The sequence below is a fragment of the Durio zibethinus genome, chromosome 21 (assembly GCF_047325235.1).
Source record: "Durio zibethinus cultivar Kanyao isolate XHJ-2024 chromosome 21, ASM4732523v1, whole genome shotgun sequence".
Taxonomy (NCBI): domain Eukaryota; kingdom Viridiplantae; phylum Streptophyta; class Magnoliopsida; order Malvales; family Malvaceae; genus Durio; species Durio zibethinus.
This window is the reverse complement of record NC_143182.1, coordinates 2,023,220-2,036,080: the sequence shown is the minus strand read 5'-3', so window position 1 is coordinate 2,036,080 and position 12,861 is coordinate 2,023,220. Positions and strand designations below refer to the sequence as shown.

Sequence of the window (12,861 nt, the reverse complement as noted above, 5' to 3'; positions counted from 1 at the left end):
CCTTAAATTTGTATCTAAATAAATTTACTTTAAACCAAAAATTAATTTATGTTAAGAACTTATTCAAGTTTAAATTAAATATTAAAGGATTATTTGGATATAAATTAAAAGTTAAGAGGTTAATTGAATGTAATAAAAATATAAAAATTTATCTAAATAAAATAATAAAATTAAAAGACTTTTCTGTTATTTTAGCCTACTATATACATTAACAATTTGGAAAAAAACAGAAATGCAACACCTGTCTTTTGCGGCAAAATCTGTTCTTAGATGCCAACAGGATATCCAGTTATTAATTACGTACAAGCAAGGAAATAAGCACTGTTGATTATTATTAGGTTTTGCTACACTTCTTCACTACCACTTAGGTCACTGGTCTTCAGAATGTTGAACTTGCAGAGAGGACACGTAGCATTGATGTACAACCACTTGTCGATGCAGGTGCAATGGAAACGATGATGGCAAGGAAGTTCGCGCAATTCGCTCCCATCTTCGTAAGCAGAGAGGCAGATGCAGCATTCCTATGTATGAATGGAACATAAAGTTTATGTCAAGCTGGTGCATTCGTTCATCGAAAGGCCAGAAGAACTAACATAAACACCCAAGAATGGATGGCAATCACTCTTACTTACACACATGAAACAATAACTTTAAAATGCCTGATTTTACCACTCCATGTTATAGATTTTGTAACGGAAGAGGGAAAATCTCTATGCCAAAGAGAATAACATAGCCAATACTCAACACGAGATAAATTAAAGTCATGTAACTGAGAAGTATGTATGTTGATTTAATCTTGGTTTTTGTGAGCCACCAGCTTTTGATTCAATGTGTGAATGCAAATTCTAACCTTTGCTACATATAGAAATTGGTTCTATTATCATTTGTAACTTCCTAAAAGTTTCAATGATTTTATAAAATCATATCCAAATATACAACAGCAAAGGCTACTTACAGCATCCTCATGTGAAAGAATTCGTTCTCTAGGTGTATTGGTGTTACATTCAGTCATTATCCCCTCACGAGATTCTTGAATTTCACCATTTACTTTAGCAAAACTACCCTCTCTGCGAAACTTGTACTTTGGCAATCTATCAATCTCTTCCTCTGTTGCTCCTTCCTTTTTCACAATTGAAGATGATGTAAAATAAGGCAGGATTATTCACGAATGGAGACTAGAAGTAGAAAGCATGACCTTATTCAAAGATTATGAAGAATGCAGCATACATAAAATAATCTAAACAAATCACCACATTCAACAGTCAACCATCTATGCAGACAGAATCAAACACATACTCTTCATTTTCAGCAATACTGTGTTTTCATGGGAATTCATTTTAACATTACTAAAGAGCAAAACTTTTCCTTCTAGGACTAGGAACAACAGAGGTTCCAGAGCCCTTCAATCACCCAAGAACAGGAAAATTAAAGAAGCAATGATCAACTTGTGCTCAAATTAAGCAATGTTATTTCTAAAATTAAATTGTTTATTCCTAGTACAATCATTTCAGAAGTATAACTAAGAAACCAGATTAACCAAATTCGAAACCCAAGGCGAAAAAATCCCAAGACTTTATCCCTTTTCCCCAAAAACAATAAGGAGGAAAAAGAAAGAAACATCACAGGTGTATCTCACTAAGATAACTCGTCAAACATCTAAGGGGACAGAGATAATGGCCAATACAGTCCAAAAATACAGGTTTCCCCACTTAATTTCTAATCAGTAATCACCAACTCATTACAGAATTAATTATCCATACAGGAAGATTTTGTTATTGAATTTTGTTCCACTTAAACAAAACATAAGAAAAAAAAAAGTTATCTTTGTCTCAACCGTGATTAAAAAACTAATCCACCAAAAGGAAGCTAAGGAATACAGCAATGAGATGAATATTCTAAACTTATAATAACTGCATAAAAAGTGAAAAAAAAAATTACCCGGTCTGTGAGAGCATACAAAATTGCTATGATGCAAGGAAGACAGCAGCAAACAGCAAGACCGATTAGGCAAGCAACAGCAACACAAATTATTACAAACAACACATCCAATGCAAGAAATGTAACACAAAGCCTGCCAATTAAGAAGTAAAAACCCATCTAAGGAGTTAGCAATAATTTATAATAAAAATAAAAGAAAAAAAAATCCCATCTTGAAACCATAGAGTAATAGTACCAGTAAAGCTGAGGTGAGTGACGTGTCAAAACTTGTCCATTGGCAGTTATCCAATAGAATCCAATGATCCACCAAAGAAATGAAAACATTGTATTTGCAGACTCCAAACTTTTGGCAACACTGCAAAAATCATAAAGATTTAGGCTAAAGTAATCTTGATTTTATTCATGATTAATATGAAAAAATTGGCTACCTGGTTTCATCTCCACCATTCAGCTCCTCCGTTTCATAATCCTCTGAATCCCCTGTTTCACTCCCGGACTGAGAATTCGGACCCAAGTCCGCATCCTCGTTATTCTGCAGATCCGAAACCCTCCTTTCGTTTCTTCTTTTATATTCTACAACTACGCAAGCAACGTGAAATAAACACTGTAAACCGTAACCTGAAACCCAGAGCCTTAAAGGGGCGTTGGGCTTTTCGTCAAGGCTGAGTCCCAAAACGACAACCGCCATAGTCACAAACGCCATATTCCAGAGGATGTCAAGAGCTATAATGGGCTTCGAATAGGCCCAATCGCTTTGACGCTCTTCGAGTTGCTCGGCCGCGGTTTCTCGTACACGAACAGATGGCTCACGGAGCATCAAGCGACGACTGCTGGCACGGCGGAAGAGTCTAGCAGCTGCTTCACGTAAAGGTGGAGGTGGACGACGGAGGAGGCGCCGGCTACGGAGGAGGTGACCGGCTATGGAATGGGTCAGGAGGGGTGACGTGTCCACCGCATCTAGAGGAGGTGATGTCGGAGGTGAAGTATATGATGGGTTCATTATTTTGATAAAAATAAATCAAAAAAGTCTTCAAGGAAATTAAGGTTGTTTAGAAGGATTGGTTTGAGAAGCAATTATTTTGTACTGATGATCAAAACTCGACTTGAATGCGAATGATTTTAAAGGAAAGGGCTTGAAAATTGGGGCAAACGGGTTTAATCTAATTAGGCTTGACTTTGAATAATTTAGTGGGTTTATTTGGATTTATGTACATATAATTTGAAACTTTGAATTCAGATAAAAAGCAAAAAGGTGTAGTACTCCAATTACAAAAAGGCAATAACTTTGGTACAATGGACTATAATTATTAGAGATTGGGGGGGCCAGGGGAGATGGTTTCGAAGACGACGGATGATGACGATGAAAAAGGCAAAGTTTATGGCATTTTTTTTTAATAAGTTAACATATTTAAAATTTTGATAAATAATTCATCAATGATCAATCAAGATTTTCTTAATCGTCGCGTATGAAATGGACGTGTGTCATGTCATGACATCATTGCACTTTAATGGGAAAGCAGCCCTCTTTTTTACCAAAATTATAGCAACGTGTTTGGGTTCTCAGGATGAAAAACATTCACTGAAAGTTGGAAGTCTTATGAGAGGAAAATTTGAAAATTGGTTTGAACGGTGAACTGGCTTTTGTGTTGTTAAAAATTCCAGCGAGAAAATGCCAAAGCGATTTTGAAAGAAAAAAAAAGCAGTAGAAGCCAAGGGGATGAAGTTGGTATAGATAAAAATGATGCTACCAAGTACCCAATGTAAACAAACAAACCAGACCAAAGTGTCCTCTGATACAGGAGGAGCTCAGCTTCATCTGTTATGTTCCCATGGAAGTTCCCACCAAGTAGCTTGAAAATTAGGTGCCCCACGCAATTTATAAAGGACCCATCTCGTCTCTTTTTCGATAAGGACTAGGGACCCGTATTTCTTCCCAAAACATTTTTCTACATTTTCACTGTTTCTTAATTCCATATTCAATTTACCCCTTTCTTTAATCTTCTTTTTGTCTAGTTTATGGTGCTTAGGACTTCTTCTGTTCGATTTCAAGCTTTTTTTTGTCTTAAAAATTGACAATTTTTTTGAATTAGAAACATAGGGAGCGGATTCAATGATAAAATTAAGTTTCAAATATCTGAACTTTTCTTTTAAGTCATGTCACCAATGCATTCACGTGCGATGTATTCATTTTCATTTTGGGAATTCCAGTCAATCAAAGCTTGATTGTAATCGGGCCTTAAATGAATTATCCAAATTGAGTCGGATTAATGAAGCTCGAAAGCTATTTGACAAAATGTCCGAACGGGATGAGTTCACCTGGAACACAATGATAGCTGCCTATGCAAATTCTGGGAAATTAACTGAAGCTATGGTGCTTTTTAAAGACACCCCAATGAAGAGTTCCGTCACTTGGAATTCGCTAATTTCTGGGTGTTGTCGACGTGGGATGGAAATTGAAGCGTTTGATTTGTTTTGGGGAATGCAATTTGAGGGACAAAGACCTAATCAATACACAATGGGAAGTATTTTAAGGTTGTGTTCCACCTCGGGTTTACTTCAAAGAGGAAAACAGGTGCATGGTTATGTAATAAAGACGCAATTCGAGTCAAATGACTATGTTGTTACTGGTCTTGTTGATATGTATGCAAAGTGCAATTGCATTTTAGAAGCTGAGTATTTGTTTAAAATGATGCCCGAAACGAAAAATCATGTCATGTGGACCGCCATGGTTGCTGGTTATTCTCAGAATGGTGAAGCATTCAAAGCGATTGAGTGTTATCGAGATATGGTAGTTGAAGGAGTCGAGTGTAATCAGTTTACTTTCCCCAGTGTATTAACAGCTTGTGCTGCGGTTCAAGCTGGTAATTTTGGTGCACAAGTGCATGGTTGCATAATTAGGAGTGGTTTTGAAGCTAACGTTTTTGTTCAAAGTGCGTTGGTTGATATGTATGCAAAATGCAGGGATCTGGATAGTGCAATGAGGGTCTTAGAGCATATGGAGGTTGATGATGTGGTTTCTTGGAACTCCATGATAGTAGGGTGCGTAAGGCAGGGTTGTGAAGAGGAAGCTCTCTCGTTGTTCCAGAAGATGCATGCTAGAGATATGAAGCTGGATGATTTTACATACCCGTCTGTTTTAAACTGTTTTGCTTCAATGAAAGATATGAAGAATGCAATGTCAGTCCAATGCTTGATTGTTAAAACAGGGTTTCAGGCTTACAAGCTTGTAAATAATGCTTTGGTCGACATGTATGCTAAACAAGGAAACTTGGATTGTGCTTTTCAGGTGTTCAACCACATGCCAAACAAGGATGTGGTCTCATGGACCTCTCTGGTGACAGGATATGCACATAATGGCGGACATGAAGCAGCTCTCAAGTTGTTTTGTGACATGAGAATTGCAGGCATTTGTCCCGACCACATTGTTCTTGCCAGTATTTTGAGTGCTTGTTCAGAACTAACAATTCTGGAATTTGGGCAACAAGTTCATGCAAACTTTGTTAAATCAGGCCTCCAATCATCCATATCAGTAGATAATTCCCTTGTAACAATGTATGCCAGGTGTGGTTGTATAGAAGAAGCAAGCAGAGTATTTGATTCTATGCAAATTCAGGATGTGATAACTTGGACTGCTCTAATAGTTGGTTATGCCCAGAATGGTAAAGGCAAGGACTCAGTACGGTTCTATGATCAAATGATTGCTAGTGGCACAAAACCAGACTTCATTACTTTTATAGGTCTACTATTTGCTTGCAGCCATGCTGGTCTTTGGGAAAGTGGTCGTTTCTATTTTGCATCCATGGAGAAGGTTTATGGAATTAAACCAGGTCCTGAACACTATGCTTGTATGATTGACCTCTTGGGTCGGTCAGGAAAACTTGTTGAAGCTGAGACATTGTTATATCAAATGGATGTGGAACCAGATGCAACTGTATGGAAGGCCCTTCTTGCTGCATGCAGAGTACATGGCAACTTGGAATTGGGGGAAAGAGCAGCAAAGAATCTCTTTGAATTAGAGCCCACGAATGCTGTGCCATACATCATGTTGTCAAACATGTATTCAGCTAGTGGAAAATGGGAAGATGCTGCTAGGATTCGAAGAATGATGAAATCGAGGGGAATTACCAAGGAGCCTGGATGTAGTTGGATCGAGATAAACGGTAAAGTGCACAGCTTTATGTCTGAAGACAGAGGCCATCCAAGAACTGCGGACATCTATACCAAGATCGATGAGATCATGCTCTTGATCAAGGAAGCTGGTTATGTACCAGACATCAGTTTTGCTCTCCATAACACGGATGAGGAAGGGAAGGAGCTTGGTCTGGCCTATCACAGTGAGAAACTGGCCATTGCATTCGGACTTCTGAACGTGCCACCTGGAGCCCCAATCCGAATTTTTAAGAATCTCAGGGTTTGTGGGGATTGTCATACTGCTGTGAAATATATATCGAGAGTTTTCCTTCGTCACATCATCCTGAGGGATTCTAATTGTTTTCATCACTTCAAACAAGGACACTGTTCATGCGGAGATTATTGGTAGATGGTTTTTTATCTAACCACAAAAGTACTCGTTTCTTTAAGCAGTTTTCACCTCTGATATATGACTACCAATAATTGCAGTGATGTTTGACTTGTATTCTACACATCTTTTATACTTTATTTATTATTAATGGTATTAACGATCAACCTTGGGAGAAAATAGAAACATGGATTTCTTGGAAATTTGCTTCTCTGGAGAACTTGTATACAGTCCTCTAGTTGAAAATTTAGGATTTTTTGAACAATGAATGCTAATACACTACCATATATTAAAGCGAAAGCACAGTTTTAACGAGTCATCTTTTTCATTAGTTGAGGCAGATAGCACATCACATTGTAAATGAAAAAAAAAAAAAAAAAAAAAAAAAAACAGAAAAGAAAAAGAAAATCCCAAAACTTCATCTTCAGCAGTCCTGCAATCCGTCCACCTCAAAGCACCACCAGCACATCCACTGTGGGAGTCCTTGAATGGATAGCCCCCACCACTACCTTCAGGCCTTGGCTTGTAATTTAAGGAACAAAGATGGTCAGCTCTGAACTAGCAAAAGGTGGGGGGGCAATGTCGCTTGTATGGGGTGGCAACTAAGCATTCAAAACCAATTTACAATGCCTATAGATGCCATCTCATTTGATCTTATTATGTCCTTGCATGTTCTGGGATAACACGTTGACGTAATTCGACAGATTCACCAGCCAGTTCTGCATAACCGTTTGACATACGTAATTCCAGAAGATGGCAAATTTTATGAGTAAAATGTGAAAAAGGTTAACCTTGCTTACCTTGAGCAGTGAAATTGAACAGAGGAGGCAGGGCTCGCCCATTAGGCAAGCATGCATTGGGGTCTCTCAAATCATCAAAGAAGGGGTGTGCACACGCCTCTAACTGAAAGTGACGCTCACATTAGATGCAACACAAAGAACACAGGTAAAACTTTGTAAAAATCATGAAACTAATATAATCCATCACAACAACTTCTTGAGCACATGCCAAATGTCTCTACTAGTCAATTTCTACCATTTTAAATAGAGTACTGAAACTACAACTTTGGTCATAAAGGCTGGGTGATAAATTACAAAACTAAAGTTCCCAATCAAAGATTCAAGTAGACAAGCACAAATGCATAAGCAACTGAAAACAACAATAATATATTGCAAATTCCTTACAGCAGTGCAACGCAGGTTTGGTGAATACTGAAGTAGCCTTGACACAAGATCCACCGCTTCAGGGGGCATTCGCTTGTGAAATATCTGAAAATTGCAACTTAAGATTTCCACCTTTATGAACTATATAAGGTAATTAGAAGATGATCCAATCAGCACACCTTATGCCATGGATGAGCTTTGATCTGAGGGAATTTGAACTCAGTGTAATTTGGATTCATGCATTTAATTTCTTCTCTGGTTGGTGTTCCCAGTATCTGATATAATAAAGCAAAAAGGAAATGAAAAAGATATGCAGAAAAAAGTAGAAGTCGAACTAGAGAAACAAAAAGCCACAGATGCTCACCTTAATAATTTCCACCAGCTGATCGACACCACTTTCACCAGGAAACAGTGGCTGCAAATGGAATACCCAATATGCATTAGTGCATACCCTGTATAGAACAGAGTTTTTTCAAAAGATGGTAACATTTACATACTACAAATGTGCCTTGGATAAGAACTCAAAAGCAGGCAAATGGTAGATAGATGAAATAATAGTTTCGCAAAATGTGCTTTCATGTAGAATTTTAGGATGTCAAAGGCTCAAAAGGATGATTGCATCAGTGAGATGGTCCACAAATAGATGACAAAAGCAAAATATAACAATGTTAAAAAGCAAAAACACATAACATGAATGTTAATACATTCAGTAGAACCCACAATCATCAAAAGATAGATAAAATGAGAATATATGGACTATGAATGCTATTAGAGCATTACTAGAGCCATGCATGCATTAGAGAGGTAAATAGAGCATAAGTTGACACCAAATATGCATCTAAAAGGAAGTCTAATTTTATACACTCACCTGGCCAAGCAGAAGCTCAGCCATGACACAACCAACAGACCACATATCAATAGCAGTTGTATACTCTGTCGCCCCAAATATAAGTTCTGGAGCCCTATAATATCGTGAGCATATATATGATATGTTGGGTTCACCTGGCACCTAAATATTGCAGAGTAAATCTCATAAGCCTTAGACAACAATAAAAGATTTTAGAACTTCCCAAAAAATTGAACATACCAACATCTTGGCACTACCAAAATCACATATCTTCAACTGGTGACTGTGGGGATTGACCTGCAAATAGATCACAACATAAGCTCCCATTTGTTTTGTAATTTGATAATATAAATTTTATCAGAAGAATGACAAAAGCAATGACATGTTAAAGCCAACCAAATTTCACAGACAAGAACCACAATATATCATCAGCATACACAAGAAATTCATGGACAAGAAGTATGACTGACCACCATTCAAACAGAAAGTATCACACATTATAGTGCATCCAAGTTGATAACAAATTTGTCAAATTGAGGTGAAATGTAATATCCTCTACACTAGAAAATTCTTCACATCAATCTCCGGCTTATAATACAAAAGCAAAAATGTCTTACCAGTAAATTTTGAGGCTTAATATCACGATGACATACACCAATCACATTATGTAAATAATTTAGAGCACGGAAAATCTACAAAAATAGAAAGCAATATAGCCGGTCACGACACGCACTGACAATATAAACTCAAAATGTTTAGATCAAAAATCAAACCAGTAGAATTTTGCAACCTACTACTAATTAGGCGGGGTCAAGGATCACCTGGTATGTATACAGCTGGACATAAAGAATGGGCATATGCTGATTCGTTCGGCTGAAGTGTTTTGAAACTCGGTAAACAGTTTCTGGAACATACTCCAGAACAAGGTTAAGATAAAGCTCATCTTTGTCAGTGGTTGAAAAGAAACATTGCTTAAGTTGAACCACATTAGGATGGTCAAGTATACGCATAATCTGGAGTTCCCTATTCTTGTATCTTTTATCCTGCAGAACCTTCTTAATAGCAACAGATTCACCTCTCTCCAAGCACTTAGCCTACATCATAAACATAAAGTCTTATGTAAAACTCACAGAGAGAATATTCTGAATAAAAGCAAACACTAAGAGAAAATGGTTACAAACAAGAAGATGGCAACAAGCTGATAAATTCGTACCTGAAAGACAACACCAAATGAACCCGTACCAACCACACGCTCTGCCATGTAGGAGATCGTCTGAAGCCCAAGAAAAAAATGCATTATTATGCATTAATTGCAGCTTAGTCCAAATAGAATAATTAAATGAAATTAAATACAAAGCATGCAAACCAAGACTCTAAAATGACAATGACTTTAGCAAACTATTGATGGGCTAAATTTTTAAATATCAACAACAACAAACAGCTTCAACAGGAAAAACCTATTCCCACTACATCAAGAAGGAAAAGGGCATGGTGAACACTTCAAGAAGAAAAAAGGAATAAAGCAACATTAGCTCAACGTAGACTGCCAAACATAATTTACAATCCAGACAAGCAGTTAATCAAGTGCAACAAATAGTCACCCAAAAATCAAATCACCTGTTTTGGTTGCCCAGTTCGACCACCAACAATAGTTGAAATTATCTGACCTGTTTCTGTTCCATTTCCATTAACAACAGTAGCCTCCACATCCTATGCAATACAATTACAAAAAAGTAATTTTAGAAATAATCAAGGAAGCTAGATAAACCGTAGACAGCTTTAAATAATTTTATAAAATCAAATAACATTTTCCACAAAGTTGACACAAGATCACTTGAAGAACCCCAAGCCATAGCCTGAGGAAAAATAGATTGGTTCCTCATTGATTCAATTCGTGGCCCTCACTAAGGTTCAATTCAAGTCATAAACATAGATAGAAAATAGTTATTACTTTAAACTATATCAAGTACTCCAGACTTTTTAAGTTAAAAACAAATAACTTCTTAGATGGCATTCCAGCATACCTGGTTATCATTTTAAAACAAGATGGAAATAAAAATAATATTTAAGAGGAAAATTTCAACATTTATGTACAGATATGTCTGAAAGAGCATAAGACCAAAAAATCACCTTATCATCATGGTCGGCAGTTTTCTCATCCCTAATTCTCATTTCATGCATTTCATTAGGGAGCTGATCGACATCTGATTTCGCCATTGTATCAACAGAAGTTACATCGGACGTGCTTGCTACAGTTTCCAGTGACGTAGAAGCCATATGCTGCTCTGGACCAGTGGTACTCCTCTCAACTAATTTTGATTCTCTGTGTACCTTACATTCTGACTCCTGATCAACCTTTGCCCTCTTGGTGCCAGTATCCCCACCCTGATGAGACAATTATAATTTTCCCAAAGAATTAATACATAAAAACAAAAATTAAAGAAAACAACCATCCTCATAGTAATAGAGTGCCTTTTAAATTTCTATCTTTATATAATAGTCTCATTGTAAATCCCACAATGTGTTTTTTTTTCAACAAAATGGAATTTCACAAACACAGTAGTTTGTGACTTTCAGCAATGAAAAAGAAATTCAGATTGCAAAAATATTACACAAACAGACACAGACAAGTAGCTCATTACGTTATAAGTTACAAATCAACATTCGGTTCAGCCTCCTCATTCAAACTGCTTTAGTGACTTAATTACGATTACGTGGCTCACCCCGTTATCTAAAAGGCATCCCAGATTATGCTCAAGAGTTCAGGGATGATAGACCAATAGACGAAAAACAAATGAGAAAAGACCAGTCTGAAATGTAATGTTCCCAAGCTCAAAGTAAGTGAGATGCAGCGATTTCATTTTAGTTTGATCGAAACCTCTTCAATAGGTGTAAAGGCAAAAAAAGTTCCTTTCCTTTCTAGACTTCAGTCCACGATTACATACTGCAGTCAACATCACAAGGACCCCACTATTTAGGTAAGTAATATCTGCAGCATTTTACCTCTACAATACAGCCCCGACCAAGGAAAAGAAGTTTGCTTAGGACATTATCCATTCTCAGGAAAAACCAATACTGGTGATTTGACCCATCACCAACCCAACAACAATGCTCTACATAAAATTCAACCACTAAAACAGGGCTTACCGTCAACCACCATGGTAAACATATAATCTAAAACTACAGCTTAACCTATGACAATTACACCCATAAAAGAACAAACATAAAATTATCCTCACACGACAATATAATTGAAATTAAGATATCCTCAAATCACAAAATCAAAAAAGAGATCCACCAAAATTTATCAGTTAATGAATTGAACACATTCAACGCCGAAACAATATGCAATACAGAATTCAAAAAGAATGGCAAATAACCTTTTTCAAATCGAAGCAAAAGCAATGAAGGAAAAAGGAAAAAGACTTCAGCTAACAATGCCATTACTCTCATCCTCAAAAGTGTTTCAAACAAAAAGAAAAACTTCAAAAACTATCTAACAGGTTTTTATATTTAAAAAAAAAAGAATAATAGTTAAAAATCCAGCTATAAGCCAAAAATAATTACGCAACGAGAAAAATAAAAGAAAAAAATCGCATATTGCATATAAAACAATTACTAATCATGAATACAGAAATCAAATGAACCAAAATATATATATTTCCTTATTCAGCTAAACATGGAATAAAAATGCAGGAAAATGAACCAACAAAACAAAAAAGCAATCTTTTCAGCGAACGAAGCTTAAAAATAATCCAAAAATCCATTCCGTTTTCCTTTCTTTCTTTCAGCCCATTTTCCAAAAAAAAAAAAAAGAGAGAGAGAGATTAACGCCGATTAAATCATGAAAAAAAAAAAAAAACCGAAAGAGAAGAACTTACGGGATCGGAAGAAATAGAAGGGCGACCGGAAGCAATGCTCTTGAGACGACGCATCACAATCATGGTTTGAGATTTCACCAAATCAAACACTAATTTATTGGAAAGAAAACAACGATTTTGGCCTTCACCACGAAAAAGAGAAGAGAAGAGAGAAAACCTGCTTTCTCTCTTCTTCTCCTCCGCCTTCGATTCTATTACCAGAATCACAAAATAATGCAAAAAAAACCAATCCTAACAAAAGTATAATGTAATCGATAAAATATATCACCTGATTAGAGATTCAAAACTAAAAAAATATATATCATCTTCAATTTCTCTCTTTATTTTTTCTGGAACCGTATCCAAGCAAACACGAAAACAAATTATTTAAAAAAATTCCTTTTTTTTTCTTCCATAAAAGCCACCAGGTGCGTTTCCTGATTTGATTTTTCTCTGGTCAAAGTTGGATAAAAGCCAATCATACCAGCCTATCTTTTGAATTTCAGTCAAATGGGAATCTGAGCCGTGGATTCT

At 36.5% G+C, this 12,861-nt stretch overlaps 3 protein-coding genes across 8 annotated transcripts; 1 reads left to right on the top strand and 2 right to left on the bottom strand.

Moving 5' to 3' along the window:
- Nucleotides 1–123: 123 nt before the first annotated feature.
- Nucleotides 124–3,216, bottom strand: LOC111313306 (RING/U-box superfamily protein). Its single transcript, XM_022913971.2, has 5 exons — nucleotides 2,367–3,216; nucleotides 2,174–2,293; nucleotides 1,939–2,071; nucleotides 956–1,120; nucleotides 124–521 (listed from the first exon to the last, which is right to left on the bottom strand). The coding sequence occupies exons 1-5, from the start codon at nucleotides 2,936–2,938 to the stop codon at nucleotides 345–347; spliced, it is 1,167 nt and encodes a 388-aa protein (XP_022769706.2). The 5' UTR covers nucleotides 2,939–3,216; the 3' UTR covers nucleotides 124–344.
- Nucleotides 3,217–3,484: 268 nt separating this feature from the next.
- Nucleotides 3,485–6,626, top strand: LOC111304687 (Tetratricopeptide repeat (TPR)-like superfamily protein). The gene has a single exon (XM_022901486.2). The coding sequence runs from the start codon at nucleotides 4,049–4,051 to the stop codon at nucleotides 6,476–6,478; it is 2,430 nt and encodes an 809-aa protein (XP_022757221.2). The 5' UTR covers nucleotides 3,485–4,048; the 3' UTR covers nucleotides 6,479–6,626.
- Nucleotides 6,627–6,696: 70 nt separating this feature from the next.
- SK32 (shaggy-like protein kinase 32) lies at nucleotides 6,697–12,861 on the bottom strand. 6 transcript variants are annotated; one of them, XM_022901487.2, is made up of 13 exons: nucleotides 12,349–12,861; nucleotides 10,598–10,852; nucleotides 10,085–10,177; nucleotides 9,681–9,740; nucleotides 9,289–9,561; nucleotides 9,085–9,159; nucleotides 8,708–8,764; nucleotides 8,489–8,629; nucleotides 7,985–8,035; nucleotides 7,800–7,895; nucleotides 7,642–7,725; nucleotides 7,258–7,360; nucleotides 6,697–7,176 (listed from the first exon to the last, which is right to left on the bottom strand). In XM_022901487.2, exons 1-13 carry the CDS (start codon nucleotides 12,409–12,411, stop codon nucleotides 7,115–7,117), a joined length of 1,413 nt encoding a protein of 470 aa, XP_022757222.2. In that variant the 5' UTR covers nucleotides 12,412–12,861; the 3' UTR covers nucleotides 6,697–7,114. The 6 variants fall into 6 exon arrangements, with proteins under 6 accessions (XP_022757222.2, XP_089606652.1, XP_089606651.1 ...); XM_089750526.1 differs by lacking the exon at nucleotides 12,349–12,861 and adding an exon at nucleotides 11,110–11,358; XM_089750525.1 differs by lacking the exon at nucleotides 12,349–12,861 and adding an exon at nucleotides 11,191–11,354.